This window comes from Lissotriton helveticus, chromosome 2_1 (assembly GCF_964261635.1).
Source record: "Lissotriton helveticus chromosome 2_1, aLisHel1.1, whole genome shotgun sequence".
Classification (NCBI taxonomy): domain Eukaryota; kingdom Metazoa; phylum Chordata; class Amphibia; order Caudata; family Salamandridae; genus Lissotriton; species Lissotriton helveticus.
In genome coordinates this window covers 1,789,161,356-1,789,181,301 of record NC_136059.1, presented here as the reverse complement: position 1 = coordinate 1,789,181,301, position 19,946 = coordinate 1,789,161,356, and the positions used below count along the sequence as shown (strand labels likewise).

The window sequence follows — 19,946 nt, the reverse complement described above, 5'->3', positions numbered from 1 at the left end:
AAAATAGAAGGCAATACAATTATTAATATAAAATTTCTTCTAGGACAAGGTAACCTTCGCTTAAGTGTGACCACATGACGGCATAGTATCAATAAATACGATTAGTAAAAATAGAGGTTACTTCTAAAAGCAACAGGTAACACACCAACTTGAAAAAGGACATCCCAAAGTTAATGTACAACTCAGAGTAACAACAGTCAATAATCAATGACAAGTCGTTGAATTCAAGTTCCATGTTGTTAGGCTGGGGCTGGATACACTGGTTTTGCTGGAGAGCAACTTCAAAGTTGTAACATTATTACGACCACCTGTGCTTGTTCCCTGGTTTTGACACAGGGCCTGGGATTTACTGATTAAGCTTACGATATGCAAGATGGATAATAGTGAGGCAAATATTTAAAGCTGTGTTCTCCGGATTCAATGCCGCGATGATACCCTGCATACAAGACCGAACTCCCAATCTGTTCCACTCAGGCCTCAGTTTTGATCTGCGCAAGGACAGCAATGCTGGGCAGAGGCATACAACATGCTGCAGATAGTCGACTGATTCCCCGCAACCACCTTCTGGAGAGAGGCATCCCAGGTACCCTTGCACCCCATTGCCTGTTTAGACTTACTATTGCAGTTGCTCGACCAATTCCCTGAGCTGCAGCAGACAGCACAATGATCTTCCCATCTAGTCGACCCATGCTGCAACCTTCAAGAAACAAAACATGGCTGTCAGACCTGAAAAAATTGCACACTTAATCGCAGCTGGTAAACATAAAAAATGGTGTAAACTAATATTTCGTCACAGGCAATTATGATAACAAATGTAAACATAAATGCCTTCATACTGCAGGAAGGCTAAACAAACTTAAACAAATTGATAACAGAAAAACAAACCAGGTTAAATGTTGGGAGAGGTCACAATTCCAAAAATGGCAGCAACGGATACACGAGGTCGTGATTTATTTAATTATTTAAATGTTGAGTTTTACTTAAAAACTTTGCAATTTTGTATTATTTACAACCAAGTCTATACTTTATGAATTTTTACTTTACAAACATCATTGCATATGCGCATTAAAATGTAACAATTCATTATTTTATAATAATATAATTCATGTGGGACCATAACGGCTATAAAGGCAATAAAGGACATTTTCAAGGCTATAATAGAGCAGCAAAGACTTTAGATGTTTGCTACCTACTGCCTTCCCAAATTTCATCACAAGACTTAGTGTTCTTTTAAATATCCCAAAAGGTAACAGATCCTTCCTAGCGATATTCAAGGCGACCATGAATTGAGATGTTTTAGTTGGTGTGCTGCACAATACGGAAGCAGGCCAGCTTTAGCACTGGTGGCCCCCTGTGCGACAATGTTTGTTAGCACCCCCCATGGGCACCCCCCACAGATTCCCTCACTACCACCCTTTACCAGTGCCCCCTCAAGTCTCCATATTCACTCTCTCTCAGATGTATTCAATTCGTTATATAGCACCACCCATACCAGTGTAGGGTGTCAGAGAACTTTCATCACACACACATTACACAGAGACAATCAAGAATGTGTGTGTAAATCAGTGTATGGAGATGTTACATAAGCCAGAAGACTACAAGGTGAGTCACACGTCATCCATAGTTTAGGAGTGCTTGGTCTGAGGAAGTACAAACTCAGAATTGAAACCATAACCGTCAGGTTGGGGGTTACATTTAATAATAAGGATTTGTTTTCAGAAATAAACCCTTTTTGAAACATTAGAATAAAGAAAGACAGAGGAAAAAATCATAATGTTCTTATATATGCAGTTCGCATGCAGCTCTTTGATGACCATTATTAGCCCACTGGTTCCATGTTACGATTTTAACATCGACCCTGCTAGTAACAAAAGTATCTCTCTGACAAGGCACTGACCTATTTAAACTATATGCACTTTGTGATCTGCATGGTACACATTCTTTGCAGCATGCATATTAACCCTCTGTGCTACCGTAAAATGAGGAAAAACTTCCACTAGACAAACCTCCTTTTCTCTCCAGGAAGAATATTAATTATCGGAGTTATTCTGACATTTTTATTGTTAAGTGAAAATTGCCGGAGGTCAAGAAGGAGGCAGCAGGTGCTTTTACTTCCAAACAGGGCGCCCCCTCGAAGAGTCAGCACCCGGTGCAGTGGCACCGGTCGCACCGCCCTAGATCCGGCCCTGTACGGAAGCAAAGGTCAAGAAAAAAATATCTAGCTATCACGTTCATATATAATTTAGGAAAGTGCCTCTTTTAGACATGGTCGCCCCAAATTTTTGCCACTGGTATGGGTGCACAGAGTGTTCTTGCCTCCTCCAGCAGGATGGCTAGCAATTTAGCTTACCAAGACCAGAGGCTTCAAAGCCTCTGCCACCTTTGAAATGCAACCCTGGCCACCCATCAGACCTGGGGAATGCCACCTCCTACCATGGGGCCCATCTTACACCAGTGCAGATGGGAAATTAGTTATTCCAGAGGCGTGTTCCACCGAGAGGCTAGCCACACCCCTAAGGTGAGCTAACTGAAGTGGACAGCCAGAGAAGGGTTTCACCATCTTCTTTTTGGTGAAATAGGGACTTCTGGGTCAGGGTTATGCCCACATCTCACAGGAAGTAAGGACATAGGGGTGTAGTCGACCTAGTGGTAGATAGCCCATTTGATACTACTGCATACCCCCCAAAATGCCCCTAAATTGAAGATTTAGGGGTCCTCCTGACTCCAGATTCGACTTACTGGATATCTGAAGAGGACAAAGAAGAGCCGATCTTGCAAGGACTAAGGACCTCCACAGAACCTAGCGCCAAACCTTGCCTTGCTGCTTGCTCCTTAACAATTGCAAAGACTCGACCCGTCCTGCGGTTATGCACCCTCCTGAACACTTGGAGGGATGTTCAACACTCCAACATCGTTCTACCATCTTCCTTGGGGTGGAGGAGCTATCTCCTGCATCTGCAGGCACTGACAGCATCTGTCTGGTTCACTGTGTTGCTGGCCATCGTGCCCACTGAGGTAGGATCATTTCAGGAGGAGGTTTTAGTGGCTCCAAGTGGTCAGCCCCATATCTCAGCCGAGCTTTGAGATGCTAGAGCCTCCAGGAGCCACCCTGCACCTAAATACTCTGAAAGCAGGGGTGCTTGCACCGGCCAAGGCTTGTTTTGCATCCAGCCCGGACACCACAGTCTTGTAAGCCCTTCCTGTACGTCGTGGGACATCAGGACAGATGAGACCCACGACCAGAGTGGCTCTGCTGTTTTGTTTTTCTCCCCTCTGCAGATGTACCAACAACCATGAGAGCCTCGAACTCCAGTGGCCAGCAGCTAAGACCCTTTGCATCCAAGTTTCACAGCCCAGGTCTATGACTTCTGCCTGTGCCCCTTGGCCTAGGGTCCCCACAACCTGATCCCCCCCTAGAAGTCTCCCATTGTAGCCCTTATTTAAAGTCCCATTGATTTCAACTGTGTAGCGTTCAAGGCTACCATCCTGACCAGCACCCAAGCACCCAGACACCCTAGGCCAGGTAAAGGGAAACTGCTAGTGGTACTTTGGACCTTGGCCCCCTAACTCCTTAAAACCGAAAGGGCACCTCTGGATTCTGTACCGGTTTGGAATCAGTGTTCTTCTTCCATAGAATAACATTGTAGTGTTAGAGGCTCATGCCTCACAACGTTATTTGAGTATTATTTTTCTTCCATCTAAATCAATATCTCTACTTGTACTTAAGTTGTTCTAAAGAACTTGAGGTATCAATTCTTATCAAAGTATACTTTAGTTTTATTAATTGGTCTTGGATTTCTTATTGACTGTGTGAACTATTTATTTACTGTTTGTGCACAACAAATGCTTAACACTCCTCTCTGATAAGCCTAAGCTGCTCGACCACACTACCACAAATAAAACAATTAGGACTATTAATGTAAACTCTGTAAACAAATTAGGGTAGTCTGGACTTGTTGCATAGTGTGCCCCTACATTGGCATTCCTACATAAAAAAACAGATTCCTACACATAGTACCCTCAGTTCTTGCCATATGAGAGAAAGGCCCAAATACATAATACACAGTTCCCCTGCAGAGAATGTTTTTGAAGCTCATTTATTAATAGGCCTAGGAAATCCCACAGTAAAATCTTCAGAGGCATTGACAATGTGAAAAGAATTCAACAATGACAATACCGAACAAATAACATAACAGCCCTTGTCACATTTGATGAGTTGTTTGCTGGAGGTCCGATAAATCATTATTTATTTAGGTGGTTCATCCAATCCAGAAACTAGTATATCCTATATTTTGCTAAGAATTTCATGACTAGTCAAATTAACAAGTAACATACCTTCATCAATGCCTCATTTAGTAGAGACTATATAGCCACAGATTCCTTACCTTAGTATAATCCCCAGGCATCAGACTGGATACGGAAACTTTTATAGCAGTACTTCTGCGCACCTGTAGGTGGCATCATTTGGCTCAGCATCGGTGTCCGCACAGAAAGTCATGTGCGCGGTGCCTATATAGGAACCACCCCAGTGATCGCTGCTGACATCAGTTACTTTTCATGACCTTTCAACCCAGAAGCAAAGAGTCACGAAGGTTGCTGATGTACCAGTGTGTAGACACCAAGGACCTCATAAAGGGTTACCCTATTTAGAAAAATCCATTTGCAGACTGGAGAGGACCAGTACGGAATTTGCAGATAGACAGTCTCTACCAGATAAAGCATCATTGAAGGTAAATAACTTGTTCATCTGCTAGAAACTTCTAGCTGCAGATACCTTACCTTAGAACAGATACAGATACCCAAGCCATACCTCTCTTAGGAGGTGGGTCTGCAAACAGATTTAGACCAAAAAGTCCTGGAGGAACAAATAGGCAAAGCGCTCATCTCGACGGACCGGACTGTCCAGGCAGCAGTGCTTGGTAAATGCGCAGTGATGCCCAGGTCGCAGCCTGATTTCAAGGATATGGACTCCGTGAGCTAATGCAGAGGTCACAGCTTTGGCACTGGTGGAATACGCATGCAAGACCTAAAGGGCATGATTCTTGGCAGTGTGTAGCAGATTTTAATACAGTCCATGATGAGATGGTCCTTTTCTGAATGAATTTTCCTTTCTTTGCTTCAGCAAACCCAATGAAGAGTTGATCGTCCACCCAGCCTTCCTTGGTATGATCAATGTAGAACAATAACACTCTTTCTGGGTTCAATCTATGGTGTGTCTCCTGTTGACGTGAGGCGGAGCACAATTCGGCAGTGTGATGGCCTGACTTTGCGTAGGAGGGTGTCACCACTTTCGGCAAGAAAGAGGCATATATTCTCAGAAACAGTTTGTCTGGAAAAAAAGGTGGTGTACAGAGGGTGAACGGAGGGAGCCTGCAGTTCACTAGCCCGCCTGGTCAATGTAATGGCCAATTGAAATGCAATTGTTAAGGTCAGAAGTTGTAAAGGGCAGTTGTAGAGAGGCTTGAAAGATGGGCAACCAAGAATGTTAAAACTAGATTCAAATACCATTGGGGCATGATGAAGAGTTTTGGAGGGGATAGATAATATATATCTTTTAGAAATCAAGTCACAAAAGGTGACTTGAACAAGGAGGGCGGATCCGGCAACCTCAAGAATGATAATATGGCTGAAAGATGCCCTTTAACTGTGCTCAAACAAAACCTTGTCAGGCTAATGAAAGAACAAATAATAATCCCTCTGACAGAGATGCAGAAAGGGGTTCAATTTTTTTAGCACCTTACCAAACCACACATTTGCCAAAACAGCAGTTGTATACAGTCTTTTTTTTTTTTTTTAAAGAACCTTTATTGTTTCAGCACGGAAATACAAACATGGGCCTACAACCAGTCCGGCCGGCCGCTATTCAAGTCAATTAAAACGGTAAGTATGAAGTATTACAGCGGTCCAGAGGTCAAAGGCAGAGCAGCATCCAGGATACGATACATAATTAAGATATCAGGTGATAATAAGGACCTGAAACGGTTCATTTTGTAATAACAAAAAAGTAAGTCGAAAATCAATGTCGCACAATCACGCACGCCCCCAACACATTTCGCTAAAAACAAAGTTTTACGCCGATGATGTACATAGATCGAATGGGACAGGAGAAGGGGTATACGAGTCAGGATAAATGCAATAAACACGTACCAATCATGGCTAGCTAGCCCCCCCCCTAAAGGGAAAAAAACACTATGGGAGATATGAAAGACGACGACATCGAAGAGGGAAAAGGGCAAAGGGCCATAGAAACAAAGCGAGAACAAAAGAACAAACCCATCTCCCAACCCCCAACCCTGCACCCCTGCAGAAGGCTATGGCCTACCCCCCCAGCAGCGTGCCTGTCGCCCTAAATGAGAGACCCGAAATACAGAGAAGAAAAGAGAGAAAAGAAAAAAAAAAAGAAGAAAAAGCAAAATTACAGGAGAGGGGCCGTCGGTCTGGTTATCCGGTCCCTCCCACCTCCGCATACTAAAAATCGTCTCAACAGGAACAGTAAAAGAAGTACAAGTAGCAGCAATCACATAGAACGCAATCAATTACAACCCCACTAAACGTGCCCTTAAATCGCCATTAACCATCTATAAGTCCCTCCAAGTCCCAAGCAAGGTCCCCCCTGGCCTCTTCTGTCAATAGTATCAACGTTGAACCTTCCTGCAGACTGGATGCAGACCAGCACAAAGGGCCCGAAAGTCCCAGGTGAATCAGGCAGCGTCGCCTCCCCACAGGGTCCCAGCCACCGAGAGATCTCCGTCGATGCATGGCGGAAGTCCGAATGCGACAATATCCACACCGCCAACAGTCTAGAGTCCGAAAACAGGTCCGCCAAGCACGGAAAAAGAAGCACACAATGTGGGAAGCGCCGAAACACAGCCTGGGCCCCCCGTACCATGGATCGATGCTGTTGCTCAACTCGTCGATCAGAAAACGGCCCCGATGAGATAATCACCTGTGTAACAGGTATAGCAACAGTAAGCTCAGGTACCAAATCCATTCGCGTCTCCAAGAATATAGACTCATCCGGGGAATACGTCGATGTAGCAGAGGGAGACGCACCGACGCCTCCTTGAAAGCAATCCGTACCGTTACAAGATGGCGGGACAGCAATGGCGGCCATCCGCTCTCCCAACTCCTGGGTCTCCCGGAGCAGAGCAGTCCGCAAGGTGGTCAGTGCAGCCAGTATATGTCTATGCGTGGGTGTTTCCCCACATAGCCAAACCCCGGGATTCTCATGTGCATCGGTTTCTCTGCCCAGAGGAGGGGTGCGCTTTAAGGCATCATCCGCCATTTCAGCCATCTCGGTCTCCTTCTCCTCTCCCTCACTTCAAAGTCTTGTCCGGCCTCTGGAATCAGCAGGCTTCACGGCTGGATCTCGATAGTCGGTGCAGGCAGCAGAAGGGAGAGTCACCAAAAGGCTAAACAAGCTTCCCGCTGCTCGCCGGGAGTCACCCACTGGTTCCCGGATGGGACCGTTAACATCTCACCGAATGGGAACTGGGCAGCATGGACTCTCTCCGGCCCAACTATGGCAATCTCTCGCAGGGCAGGGTTGGTACCATCTCTCCCGGCTCGCAGATCTCAGGTTCTCACAGACCGGCTTCTCATCCCAATCAGAGGCCGCCGACGCTGCGATCCCGGCCGGGTACCCTCCGCACTCGAGGCCCCGGTCTCAGCTTGACGAAGGCCGGCAAGCAGACGGGGACAGTTCTTCGGATCTACTGCACGGTGGAGCCCCAGAAACAGACGGTAAGTGAATGCTTCTTTTCACCTACGTAGATCAGCAAATACTGCTCAGGATTATCGCCAGGATATCAGTTGTATACAGTCTTGATTGAGGGATACCTGGCTGCTACAGTGACATCACAAACTTCAGTTGTGAGGCTTAAAACTGTCAGCTACTGCTGCTCAATCTCCATGCATAAAGGCAGAGCATGCAATGATTCAAGTGCTACACAGTGCCCTGCTGCCATAACAGTATATCCTCCAGACCGGGCAGCCTGATTAAAGGACCACACCACCAGGGAAATGCCAGGATTTTCCAGCCATGTCCAGAGGTGCCAAGCCTCATGACACATGATCCGTGATCCCATCTGCCCCCCCTTGCAGCAATACCACATGGCGATGTTGTCAGTGAACATCTGAACCAGTCTTCTCTTGATGGAAGAAAGAAATGCCAGTCAGGTTGCTCTCAACTCCAACAGGTTCACATGGAGCTGACTCTCCGCCGGAGACCACAGTCCTCTGATCTCCACATCTTCCAGATGGCCGCCCCAGCACACAAGTGACGCCTCTGTGACTACAGTTAGCTCTGGATGGGGGGGGGGTCTGCTGCTGATCCAATCACGGTTCATCAGCCACCAATATAGGTCTTTTGCAGTTCCCTACGATATCAGGACAAGGTCGGAGAGATTCCCCTGATGCAGTGCCTATTGGGACTTCAGATCCCACTGCAGAGCCCGTATATATAATTGGGTATGAGTCACCAGACGGATGCAGGAGGTCATGAGGCCTAGCAGCCTCAGAGTCAGTCTCATCGAAATCCAGGATAGAGGATTAAACATCAGAATCATTGTCTAAATATCCTGGACTTGCCAGTCTGGAGGATAGGCCAGCAACTTCACGATGTCCAGAACAGCTCAAATTAAAGGGAGTGTCTGAGAGGGAGTCAAGTGTGACTTCTGCACGTAGACAGTGAACCCCAGTGAGTGCAGGAGGTCCGCCGTAGTCCAGGGGTGGGAGACAGTCTGGGGTGAACCCACCTTCAACAGCCAGTCGTCAAGATAGGCGAACACTGGCACCCCTGATCTCTGCAGATGAACGGCAATCACCGCCATCACCTTAGCGAACACCTGACGAGTGCTGGTAAGGCTGAAGGGTAGCACAGCAAACTGAAAGTGCTCATGATCCACCGTGAATCTCAGGTATTGTCTGTTGGAAGGCAGGACGAGAATGTGGAAATAAGTATCTTGCAAGTCCAACGCTACCATCCAGTCTTCCGGGTGAAGGGAAAACATGACTTGACCGTGCGTGAGCATTTTTAACTTCTCCATGAGGAAGAAATTGAGAGGACTCAGGTCTAGAATAGAACAATCTTGGGCACCAGAAAGTAGCAGGAATAGCAACCACAACCTACTTCTGGCATTGGCACGCTCTCTGTGGCTCCCTTGGACAAGAGAGCCATCACTTCCTGGCACGGCAAAGACAGATGGTCCTCAGTCAGCCTGTCGTAAGCAGGAAGCATAGGCAGAGGGGAGGGAGTATTCCCTTCGGACAAATTGGAGAACTCATCTGTCTGATGTGATAGACATCCAGTGGGGCAGGTGATAGCATATCCTGCCTCCCACTGGGTGCCCTTGATGGTAAGAGGGCTGGCTATAAGGGTTTGGAGGCTTTTATTGTCAGTGGGTTAGGAGACTGGCCTGACCCCTGGCAGCCAGACTCATGGGTCTGTGGGTACCGTGTCCTTTGCCATGCAGAGGCTAGAAAGCTTGTGCGATGCGGTGCCTTGTGGGGGGGTATAGACACGACTGGAAACCACTTCCCTTGCCATGAAAGGTGGATTGGGAATGGCAAGGAGGTGTGGAGAAGCACAAGGACCTGGCCATAGCCCTGCTGTCCTTAAAGCACTCCAGTGATGAATCTGTCTGGTCTCCGAAGAGATGGAAGCCATCAAATGGCATGTCCATAAGCGATGCTCTGGCTTCCCCCAAAAAGTCTGTTGTTTTCAGCTAGTTGTGGTGCAATAAGTCCACGGTTGAGGAAACCGTTCTGCCCAGTGAGGCGGTGGAATCCAGTTCACATTTGATCAATTTAGCAGCATATCTCTTGTCAGCAACAACGTGGGAGAGTATGGCACAGGACTCCTTCTGGAACATGGGGAGTATCTGCGCAACCCAATCTCCTAGAGCATAGGAGTAATGGCCTAAAAGACAAGTAGTTTTCATGGACCACAGTGCTTCCCTAAGGTGTCCAGCCTCTTGGATCCAGTGGGACTGTAGGGATGTGCCAGGATTTACATGGGAGGTAGAGGGGTAGATGACGAAGCACTCTGGGATAGGGTGTTGTGTGAGGAATTTGGGATCCCCTGGGACGGTGCAGGCAAGCATCGTATTCACAGGAGTCCCTGTGACAGGCTTGGAAAAGGTCCCAAGCAGGACATCTGTAAGGGCTTCATTAAATGTGAGAAGCCGTTCTGAGGGGTCACTCCTTGCTGAAGCACCTCAGTCAATACATTCATCTTGACTGCCATAGACGGCAGGCTATGATCCAGGACCTTGGCCTCCTTTCACACCACCATTGCAAAGGATGCTCCCTCCTCCATAGTCATAGTAGGGGGAGAAAGCATGTCTGTATATGGAGATGTCTCCAGTCCACCGGCTTCTGCCAAGTCCTCACATCAGTCCATGTTGGGGGTCGAGAGGCCGGTATTCTTCAGGGTCCAGCGAACCAACCCACTGCTCCCATAGTCCTAGCCCATAAGATTAGGGCTGAGGCTCCAGTCTGGAAGGCATGGCTCCAGTCAGCATCGGACAACGCCCTCATCGAGACAGGATCAGAATGGGGACGGCGCTGCCAGAAGGCGCCCAGAGCATCAGCATCAAGAACGGCGTCGGGAAAGGTCAAGGTGGCTCTACCAGCGCCAGTCCAGATCCTTCCGTGGATCCAAGGGGCCCAAACCCACAAGGCCTAAAGGCAGGTCAGCAGGAACGGGCCACTCAAATATGAGGCATGAGGCATATGGTGTAGGAAAGTAGGATCTGCTTTCATGGTTACCCCCACTTTTTGCTGGTGTCAGAATGTTTTTGAGTAGTATGACTGGGATCCTGCTAATCTAATCAGGACCCCAATCACTGTGCTTTCTCCCTAAATTGACCATGGTAAGTACAGTTGAACATCCACAATTGGCTGTAGTATATGGTACTAAGTTACCCAGGGCATAGGTACACCAAGGGTCTCCCAGGGGCTGCAGCATGTATTGTGCCACCCACAAGAGACCACTCAAACTGCGACTACAGGCCTGCCATGTAGCCTGTGCAAGTTGGTGCTAGCACCCCTCAGGACAGATATGTTTTCTTAACTTAAAACCTATAAGTCACCCCTATGGCAGGCCTTTCAGACCTTAAGGCAGAGTGCTTGGTTATATGTGTGAGGGTGTTCCTGCCTGAGCAGGACAGCCCTACAAAGCCTTTATAAGTGTGGCCAGCTATTCTAATACATATAATAGACATCAGCAATTATGCGATATCTAACAATATATAGTGGATGCACAAAACCCGGTCATGTTTGGTATCAAACATGTTGGATTCATACCCAAACACAAATTCCAGTGTTGGAAGTATGATCCCATGTACTGGGGTCTCCCTGTGAGTGCCCCCTGTACTTCTGGTTACAGACTTTCAGGGTCTGACAGCAAGCTAGTGCTGCTGCCGACCACAGACACAATTCCACTCTCCTGCTGCTGAGCCAAGCTCGAGCCGGGGAAGGTAGAACAATAGGTTTCTTGACACAGGGAAGGGTGACCACCTCCCAGACAGGGCTTAAGTGTATTGTGCTAGGGTGGGAAGCTTCCCAAAGAACTAGTTCAGGCAGCCCTTGGTTTCTGCTCTGGTGCAACAAGGAAGTATCCTAGCCTCTGTCCAGCCCCTCCTCTGGAAGGGACCCCTGAGTTGTCCTAACCCCTTTACAAGCGCATTTAAGGTCTTACCTGTGGTTGGGTCTTCAGATTCATCGTGGGACAAGACTCAAGACTAAAACCACGTCACTCTTCGACCGTCTGGACACTTGGACTTCGCCTGGAACTGAGAATGCATTAAGGAAGACTCCTGCTGTTCCTGGTCTCGCTGTTCTGCAAGTTTTCTTCATAGTCTGTGTCTGTGCTTCTTCTAGGATCTTAACCAGAACTGTGGGCATCAAGGAAACCCGCAGTAATTTCCCTTGGAGTGAAGGAGTCATTGCACTGCATCTTCAGGCACCGCAGCAAAGCTGACCGTGTCACGGTCTTCGAAAGGCTCAGCAACACAGGTAGTGACTCTGCAACTCCCTTGAGGTCTGAACTGTCCTCTCTACAATTTTGAGGCCAGTATCCCTTGTCAGAAGCGCTGGGACCAAACCCTTGTGCACCGCATCGACTTGCCGCTGTCAAGGCTTGTTGACTCTGCATTCCAGAGATCTTTGGGCTACAAAGAAGCTCCAGCCTCAAGCACCTCTACAACATCCTCACTGCTTCCTCTACTCCATGGGCCATCTTTCTTGATGAGCTGCTCGAGGTCCTCTTGCGACTCCTGTGCCTTTGGCCTGTGGGTCCTCGAGGGTCTTGTTCTGCTCCGACTTCCCTGCTTGTGGCGAGTCCTTTGCCAGTCCAACATTGCTACTTCTGCACTTTCCACCTCTGTTGCAGCTGCCTAGGCTTCTTAGTGCTCCCACCGGACACCGACTCCTGGTTCTCGACTTCCAACGTGGGACAGTTTGTGCATGGCTCCTAGTCTTCCTCTGTGTCGCCAGGTCCTCAAAGCTGCAGCAACAAGGTCACTGTCAACTCTCTTGAACCGCCCGTCATTGGTGGGCATTGCTTTTCCGGGCCTCCTGGTCACCTCTGAGTGGCATAGATACTGTCCCCTCTGCTTACAGGTTCTTCACTTCAAGAATACACCCTTGTATATCACCGGACTCCTACACAGTCTTCTCCAGCTGCATCTTTCCTGAAGTCCTCCATTGTGGTCAACAGCGATTTCCAACGTCACTTCACACCCGGCTTCTCTGGTGTAGATATCCTGGTCCCTGGGGTGTCCACAGGGGGGCGACTCTCCAACCGTCTGTCTTCCACTGTGATTCTTCAGTGTCCACTGGGAAGGGTCCATCTTCTTCAAAAATGCAACTGCGACTTCCCCTTGGACTTCTTATGGACATGCAGCTGTGTTTCCACTCTGCATACAGCCTCCGTGGGGTTTCTGGGTACTTACCTTGGGTGGTTCCTTGTGTCCCCAGCTCCTCTGAGTCTCCTGGTCCAAGTCCCGACTTCAGTCGCAGTTCGCATTCCATTTTTTAGTATATGGTTTGGTCTCGCCCTAGAGACCACTGTATTTTGCGCTTCGTTTACTATTTGCAATTGAAGTATTGTTGTGTATTTGTGTTTATATCTCCGGGTAGGAGATATACCGATGTGTTAGTGAGTGTTGTGTATAAATAGACATATTTTTATATATATACACTGCGCGGCTATTTTTCATTTAATCTACACTGCATGATTAATCTGGTAAAACAATCTGCTTAACACTCATTCAAGACAAGCCTGAAGGCTGCTCTCCACAGCTACCACTTTGAGAGCTTTCAAAGGTTGTCAAAGACTACTAAAATCACCATACAGGTGCTTCACTTAAACAAGTGTGTATACTAAGCAAGCATCCTGCACATGCCCTAAAAAATCTCCTGGAGTTGAATGGGGGGGGGGGGGTCGCTCCTGCTCCCAGAAACTCACTGAGGTGCGAGAACGGTCCAGGCGGTGGCTAAACCACAAAGCCAAGTGTCAAAGTAGACGCTTCCTCATATCAGCCCCAGGGCTTGAAGCCAGCCTCTTGAGATGTTATGTTATGTAATGTTAAATGCACTTATAGAGCGCATGGCAGCAACTGGGCTTTCCAGCGCTAGGTCTAGCAGAGCGGAAAAGCGAGGAGGATAGTAATTGAAGAAGAGCCACATCTTGATCATTTTCCTTAAGGCCCAGTGGTCTTGCATGCAGCGAGAGGCAGGAGGGATTGAGTTCTAAAGGGTCGGAGCAAGTGCCCTAAACGAGCGCCCCCCCTGCTCTTGTCCTGCGCACCAGTAGGACACGGCCCAAATACAGGTTCGCAGAGAGCAAGGCTAGCTCAAAATATGCAGACCCAGACCGTACAGGATCTTGTGTGTCTTACATAGGGTCTTAAAGTGGACTCTCTGCTCTATAGGTTACCAGTGGAGACAGCATAGAAGGTCTGAGGCATGGCAGTACATTGTTAGTGCAAAAAGCGTGCGAGCAGCAGCGTTCAGTGCCCGCTGTAGTCTTTTGGTCACAGATTTGTTGACGTCACATAGCCACCCATTACAGTAGTCTAGTCGTGCCAACACAGTGGATTGGACAATCATTTGCCGAATAGGTGCGTCAAAAAGTCCCAAGATTGGCTTCAAGCCATGTAGAAGACTAAAGCAAGTCCCGGCCACTGTCTTAGCGTGCTCCTCAAAAGAGAGAGCATCGTCCAACAAAACTCCCCAAGATCTTGACCACAGATTTCGGTTGGGGAGGGGGGGGTTTCAAGGGTCATAGGCCACCAGTGGTTACCCCATCGATGGGTATCTCCGCCCACCAGGAGCATTTCTGACTTGGTGGAATTCTATTGAAGGTAGTTATCTACCATCTATTTAGCGATGGCCACAAGGTTGTCTCGGAATTTCACCTCATCCTGATTAGAATTGCTGGAACAGGTGAACACCAGTTGGGTGTCATCTGCATATGATACCAGTGCGATGCTTCGGGTTTTAGCCATGACGGCCAGAGGATGTATGTAAATGTTAAATAAAGTGGGGCTCAGGGCAGATCCCTGAGGAATACCACAGCATAGAAGGTGGGCACCGGAAAAAAAAGGGGGGCAGAGACCTGGAAAGAACAATCCGTCAAGAAGGGTAAGAACCAGGCGAGGTGAGATCATATCCCTGCCACACCAAGAGAAGATACTATCAAAAAGACTTCAAAAAAAGTTGAACAAAGGCTAGTCAAAAGGTGACTATGGGGTAGATCAATCCAGATCTGCGCTGACTAGCATGGAAAGAAAAGAACGGACGCCAGCGCGCTGAGGTGGCACCTATATAGGCACGGTGCATGTCACTTCCGGAACGGACGAAGACGTCATATGGAGCCAAACAACACCACCTATCAGCGACAGGGGTACAACCCAAGAAAAATTTCAGGATCCAGTTTGATGCCTGGGGATAATTCTAAGGTAAGGGATCTGCAAATTCTGTAATCAGATTTTTAGGACTGGGTTTTGTCTGCTGTTTCTGTCCCAAAATTAGTATTTACGTTATGCATCATTAAAATTCACCTGGGTATTGCATATTTTTTATCAAAACTGGAGCTCGATTTATGTTTGCCCAAAGCTCCTGTTCGGGTTTGGGTAAAGACAGGGACAAGGAAGTAAAATATGGTGGAAATGTTAAATATTCCCATCCTTGTTTCAGGCCATACTCCCTCCCTCCTGTTGCAGCTTCGGCATTGGGCTAATTTAGTTGTGGAACAATTTCTGTTGGGGGTTGACCCTTTTATAGGAGGAAATAAGATCCTTTTCCATTTGTAATGCTTTAAAGGATGTTTTGAAGGAGGTGTGGTCTCATCTAAGGACTGGGGTGAATAGGGAATATTCTAACCAATTCAGTGTGAGTGCACGAATATGTTGTTCCTCTGTTGATTTTCCTTCAATATCAGATAGAAACAAACTTTACTATTCATGCACTGGGAGCTCTTGCAACACGCTGTTCAACATAGAGACACTGGTTGCTATTTGGCACAGCAGATAGCCTCCAGAAATGTTCTAGCTGTAGCACTCACTATAATTTAAGGGATAAAGTACCACCTACCCTACATTATAAGGATACTTCACTGTGGAGTTCGATGCCCATTTAGAGGAACAAGATTGTGGAACTCCGAGGTGACTAGTAATATCTTTATCATTTTCACCAGGGGTACTTTATCCAATATAATCCATGTTGACACCATCACCTTTCCCACAAACGACAAAAAAACTTGGTGCGTAGCTCTTTCATATGAAAGAGCGAGCTTGTTTGCAAACACAAAGAATTCAAATAAAAACTCTAGTGCAAAATTAAACACATCAAAAACTTGTCACATATTTGTTGCTAACAAATATTAGAAATAGTTCAATACAAGTCAGTTTAAAAACAAACTAAAAAGCTGCAGTAGTTTGGAATTTGTAGAAAGGTGCATAAAGGTTCTAGGTTTTCTCTAAGGACTGCAGTACAACACTCTCTGCTTGTCACTGTAAGCTATTAAAAGAGATTTAAAAAAAAAAAAAGAAAAGCAACTTTCAGTTCTTTTTGCTTTAAACAGCTGCTTCTATTACACACCGTGACCTGGGCTGCTTGCTGGCTTTGGCAGCAGGCTTTGTCAAGTCAGAACTCTACTGTAATAACTTATAATTAAGGATCCTTGGTTTCCCTATTTACTGATTTTTACAGATAAATACAAACAGAAACCCTTTTATTTTCTTGTCTGTATTTATTTTTAAATATGGATAAAAATGGAAATTGGGTGCTTTTTTGAGGTATTCTAATTACACTTTGCCATGACTGCCAGGTCAATAACTGTGTGGATTGATAAGTAAGGGGATTTAAAAAAAAAAAGGAATTCTAGTAAAGAGGCTTAAACAGTAGTAGATATGCACAAGGCGGATAGTGAAATGTGCATATTTTCATATAGGTGCATTGATTTATCTTCTGCTGGTGTTCACATCACTGAAATTTGGTAGGCATTCAAGCGTGACTACATATTTATTGGTTAAATAAATGCGGAAATATAGCAGTTTCAGCTTTATTTTTTTCACAAAACCCATAATAAATATGGATAAATACAGTTAAAGTTGAGAAAAAGTAAATATGGATAAATACAGGCAGAAATGTCAAAAAAATAAATACCATAAAACCGGGAGCCCTACTTATAATAGACGATTTGTGGCGTATTTTCTTAATAATCAGAGACTGAGTGCGTCGCAGATTATAAAGAAATTAGAGACTGCCATTTATACAGGGATTGCAGAATCCCATGTATTATAGTCGCTTATTGCACAGAACCCCACAGTGATTGTGAAATCCTCAAGTCATTTTCAGAATGGTTTAGTCTAATAACGGTCAGTAAATTCTAGAAATCTGCAACATATCACTCAAGTGGGCACTATTGGCAGGCAGGTCTTCTAACTAAAACATAGTTACCAAGGGGCAACATTATGCCATGTAGAACCCATTAAACACATTCTGACTTCTTAGTTAATGGCATGCTGCATTATAGCACTTGCAGTATTGTTTTTAGTATTGTATGGGCCCATTTAGCCAAGTTCTAAATAAAATTAGCAGGCGGGTGGTTAAGATACACATATAATTAAATCACATGCAGTGACATCCCTATAATATCCCTTGTGTAAAATAAAGTATTCTACTTTGCAGCCAAAGCTAGGATACTTTACTTTTAAGTATGTAAATATATGTATACAATGTGTGTATTCATATGTAAATCAAACATACATTAATTTGATGTCTCAATGCAAAGCTGTGAATATTTTAAACAACAAGTGAGTCTATATTTAAAATAAAAATTCATGCATTTCTAAACATTTTAAATCATAGGGGGGCTACTCTGACTCTCCACCAGCAGAACACATGCCCCAGCAGCCTCTGCTACTGGGAGCAGAATTGCCTCCGTTTTACCACCATTTCTCGGCCGCCAGCCCCTCTTCAGAAGGCACCCGCTCCAGCATCACGGAACTACCCTGACCCTCCACCAGCAGACTGATCTCCCAGCAGCCTTTGTTACGGAGAGCAGGATCACCTCCGTTTTGTCTGCCATTTCTCGGCTGCTACGGGACCCCCAGCTTAAGGGACTGTGTCCCCTGCCCTTGTGCTGCTTGCTGTCCCTGCAATGCCTGCTGCCCCTGCACTGCCTGCTGCCCCTGCACTGCCTGCTGTCCCTGACCACGCACAAACATATGTAACTCGACCGCTGCGCTTCCTGCTGCCCCTGCTTGTCCATCCCCAGCGCTGCCAGTGGTCCCTCTGCCCATGCACTGTCTGCTGTTCCTGACCTGCGCTGCCCGTTCCAGGTCCCTACTCGACATCCAGGACCTCCAAAGTCACCACCAGGACCACTATGGTGGCCGTTGCATGGCCACGCAGCGGACATGCACAATTTGCACACTGCCGGTGGGAAAACACCCATTGCCAGGACCATGGCCCTCCCGCAACCTGACGGTACACCGCCAAGGAATTCCTGGACCCCGGACGCCGAAACAACAGCTGCGTCTCCTTCTTCCCGCGATCCACCAAAAGACCCTTCACCTGCTGACGCCGCCACTTCTCCTGCTACACAACCTACGAAAGATACGGCACCACTCCTGCCCACAAGACCAAAAACACCCGACAACTGCTCCGCTGTATCCTGTTCAAAGTCCGCTCAACATGCCACAGAAATCTTGGACACCATCACCACTCTGTAAACGGATGTTGCCTTCATCACTAAAACGTGTCTCAACCCCTCTCAAACCTTGATATCACCGCTGCGTCTCTCAAAGGCTACTGCAAGATGATACAACGAGACAGTGGCAGAATCAAATTCAACCACACCACAGAACTCATCTGGACTGACCACACCATGGCACACTTCACTATCACAGACGCCCAGCACACCTTCAACAAGCAACAGATTTTCTCCCACCGCAGCTGGAGAAAGGTCACCAAAATTCAGTGGTTACAGCCCCTCACCACCCCCCAACCCCAAGGGCTCACCAGACCTTGACCAGGCTGTCCAAAACTTTGCTGCCTGGATCACCGACAGCGTCGTCCCACTAAATCAGAGGTCTTCAAACTTTTGTAGGTTGAGCCCCCCAGCTGATTTTTTTTTAGATGTTGGGCCCCCCACCACCTGACAGAAATTTCTGGACTCGACCGCCACGCGCACATTCCGGGCATATTCAATACAATAAGAGTGCTTAGTAAACTGCAGGTTTGTGAGTAGGTGGGTGTGGTGAAATGACAGAGGCTTATTACACAGCTCAATACACCACTTTCCAAGATAAAATTGGGGGCACATGTTAGTGCAGCGTGGGACGAATGAATGTATGGTTAGTGGTGGGCTTACTGGAGCGAGATTGCAGATTGAACAGTGAGGGGGACAGGTGAGTGAAGTGTCATGAGTGCAGGTCGAGTAGTGTGCTTGTGTGTCTGCAGGCTGAGGTACAGGGTGAAAAGCGCAAGTGCATTTTGAGTGCAGAGTGATCACTGTGAGTGGAGGGTAAGTGGGTGAATGGTGTGAGAACATGGTGATCAGTGTGAGTGCAGGGTGAGCGGGTGAATGGTGTGAGTGCATAGTGATCAGTGTGAGTGCGTTGTGATCGATGTGAGTGGAGGGTAAGTGGGTGAATGGCGTGAGTGCATCGGGGTCAGTGTGAGTGCTGGGTGAGAGTGAAAGTGAAGGGCGAGAATGAGGAGTGAGTGGTCTGAATGCAGGGTGCATTCCCAGACACTTGAAGTAACTCAGCATATTATTGACGGCAGCGTAGGGTTTCAAATGTGTTTAACTATTGATATTATGGCAGTAACCAGGGATCAGGGTGGAGGAAATAAATAATGTGCTGATCCCTCAACAAACTTCCAGTCTTATGATTACGGTTGCCAGCTCATTATTTTGATGTCACAGATGGTATACAAATAAGCAGTCACCTAAAGCTGTATTTACAGCACTTGTCTGTGCATACTTTGAACAGCAAATATAAATAGAAAGAACTTTTAATTGATTTCTAGAGCTGCATGAATGATCCATGACTGATAATAAAAGGGAACAAAGATAGAAAAGGCACATTACAAATGAATCAACAAAAAGAAGGGGGACCGGGAGCTCGTTAACATTACAAATGAATACATACTTCTTATTTATAATCATATTTAGCAATTTGAAAGCTATTTAAACACATGGCTGGCTGGCATTTTGCGTGCCTGCCTGTGTAATTTTAAAATAAACTTTCAGGGACGTTTTAAGGATTTTGGGGCCTGTGGGCCAAATGTATTTTTGGGGCCCCTGTTCGGACCAGCTTTGATTTTATGATCTAGTCTCAGCTCTTACATGCCTTCTTTGGTCAAATACTAAATGTGTCTACATCGGATATTCAGGGACAGTGATGTGTGTTTTCAGTATGTAACGC

At 46.7% G+C, this 19,946-nt stretch overlaps 1 protein-coding gene across 1 annotated transcript in view; it reads right to left on the bottom strand.

Annotated features, from left to right (window-relative positions):
* BDH2 (3-hydroxybutyrate dehydrogenase 2) overlaps window positions 1-19,946 on the bottom strand; it is a 155,468-nt gene that overhangs the window by 117,647 nt on the left and 17,875 nt on the right. The window contains exon 2 of the mRNA XM_078676723.1: window positions 618-697. Within this exon, the coding sequence (XP_078532849.1) occupies window positions 618-689 (72 nt within the window). The 5' untranslated portion in view covers window positions 690-697. The remainder of the gene's footprint in view (window positions 1-617; window positions 698-19,946) is intronic.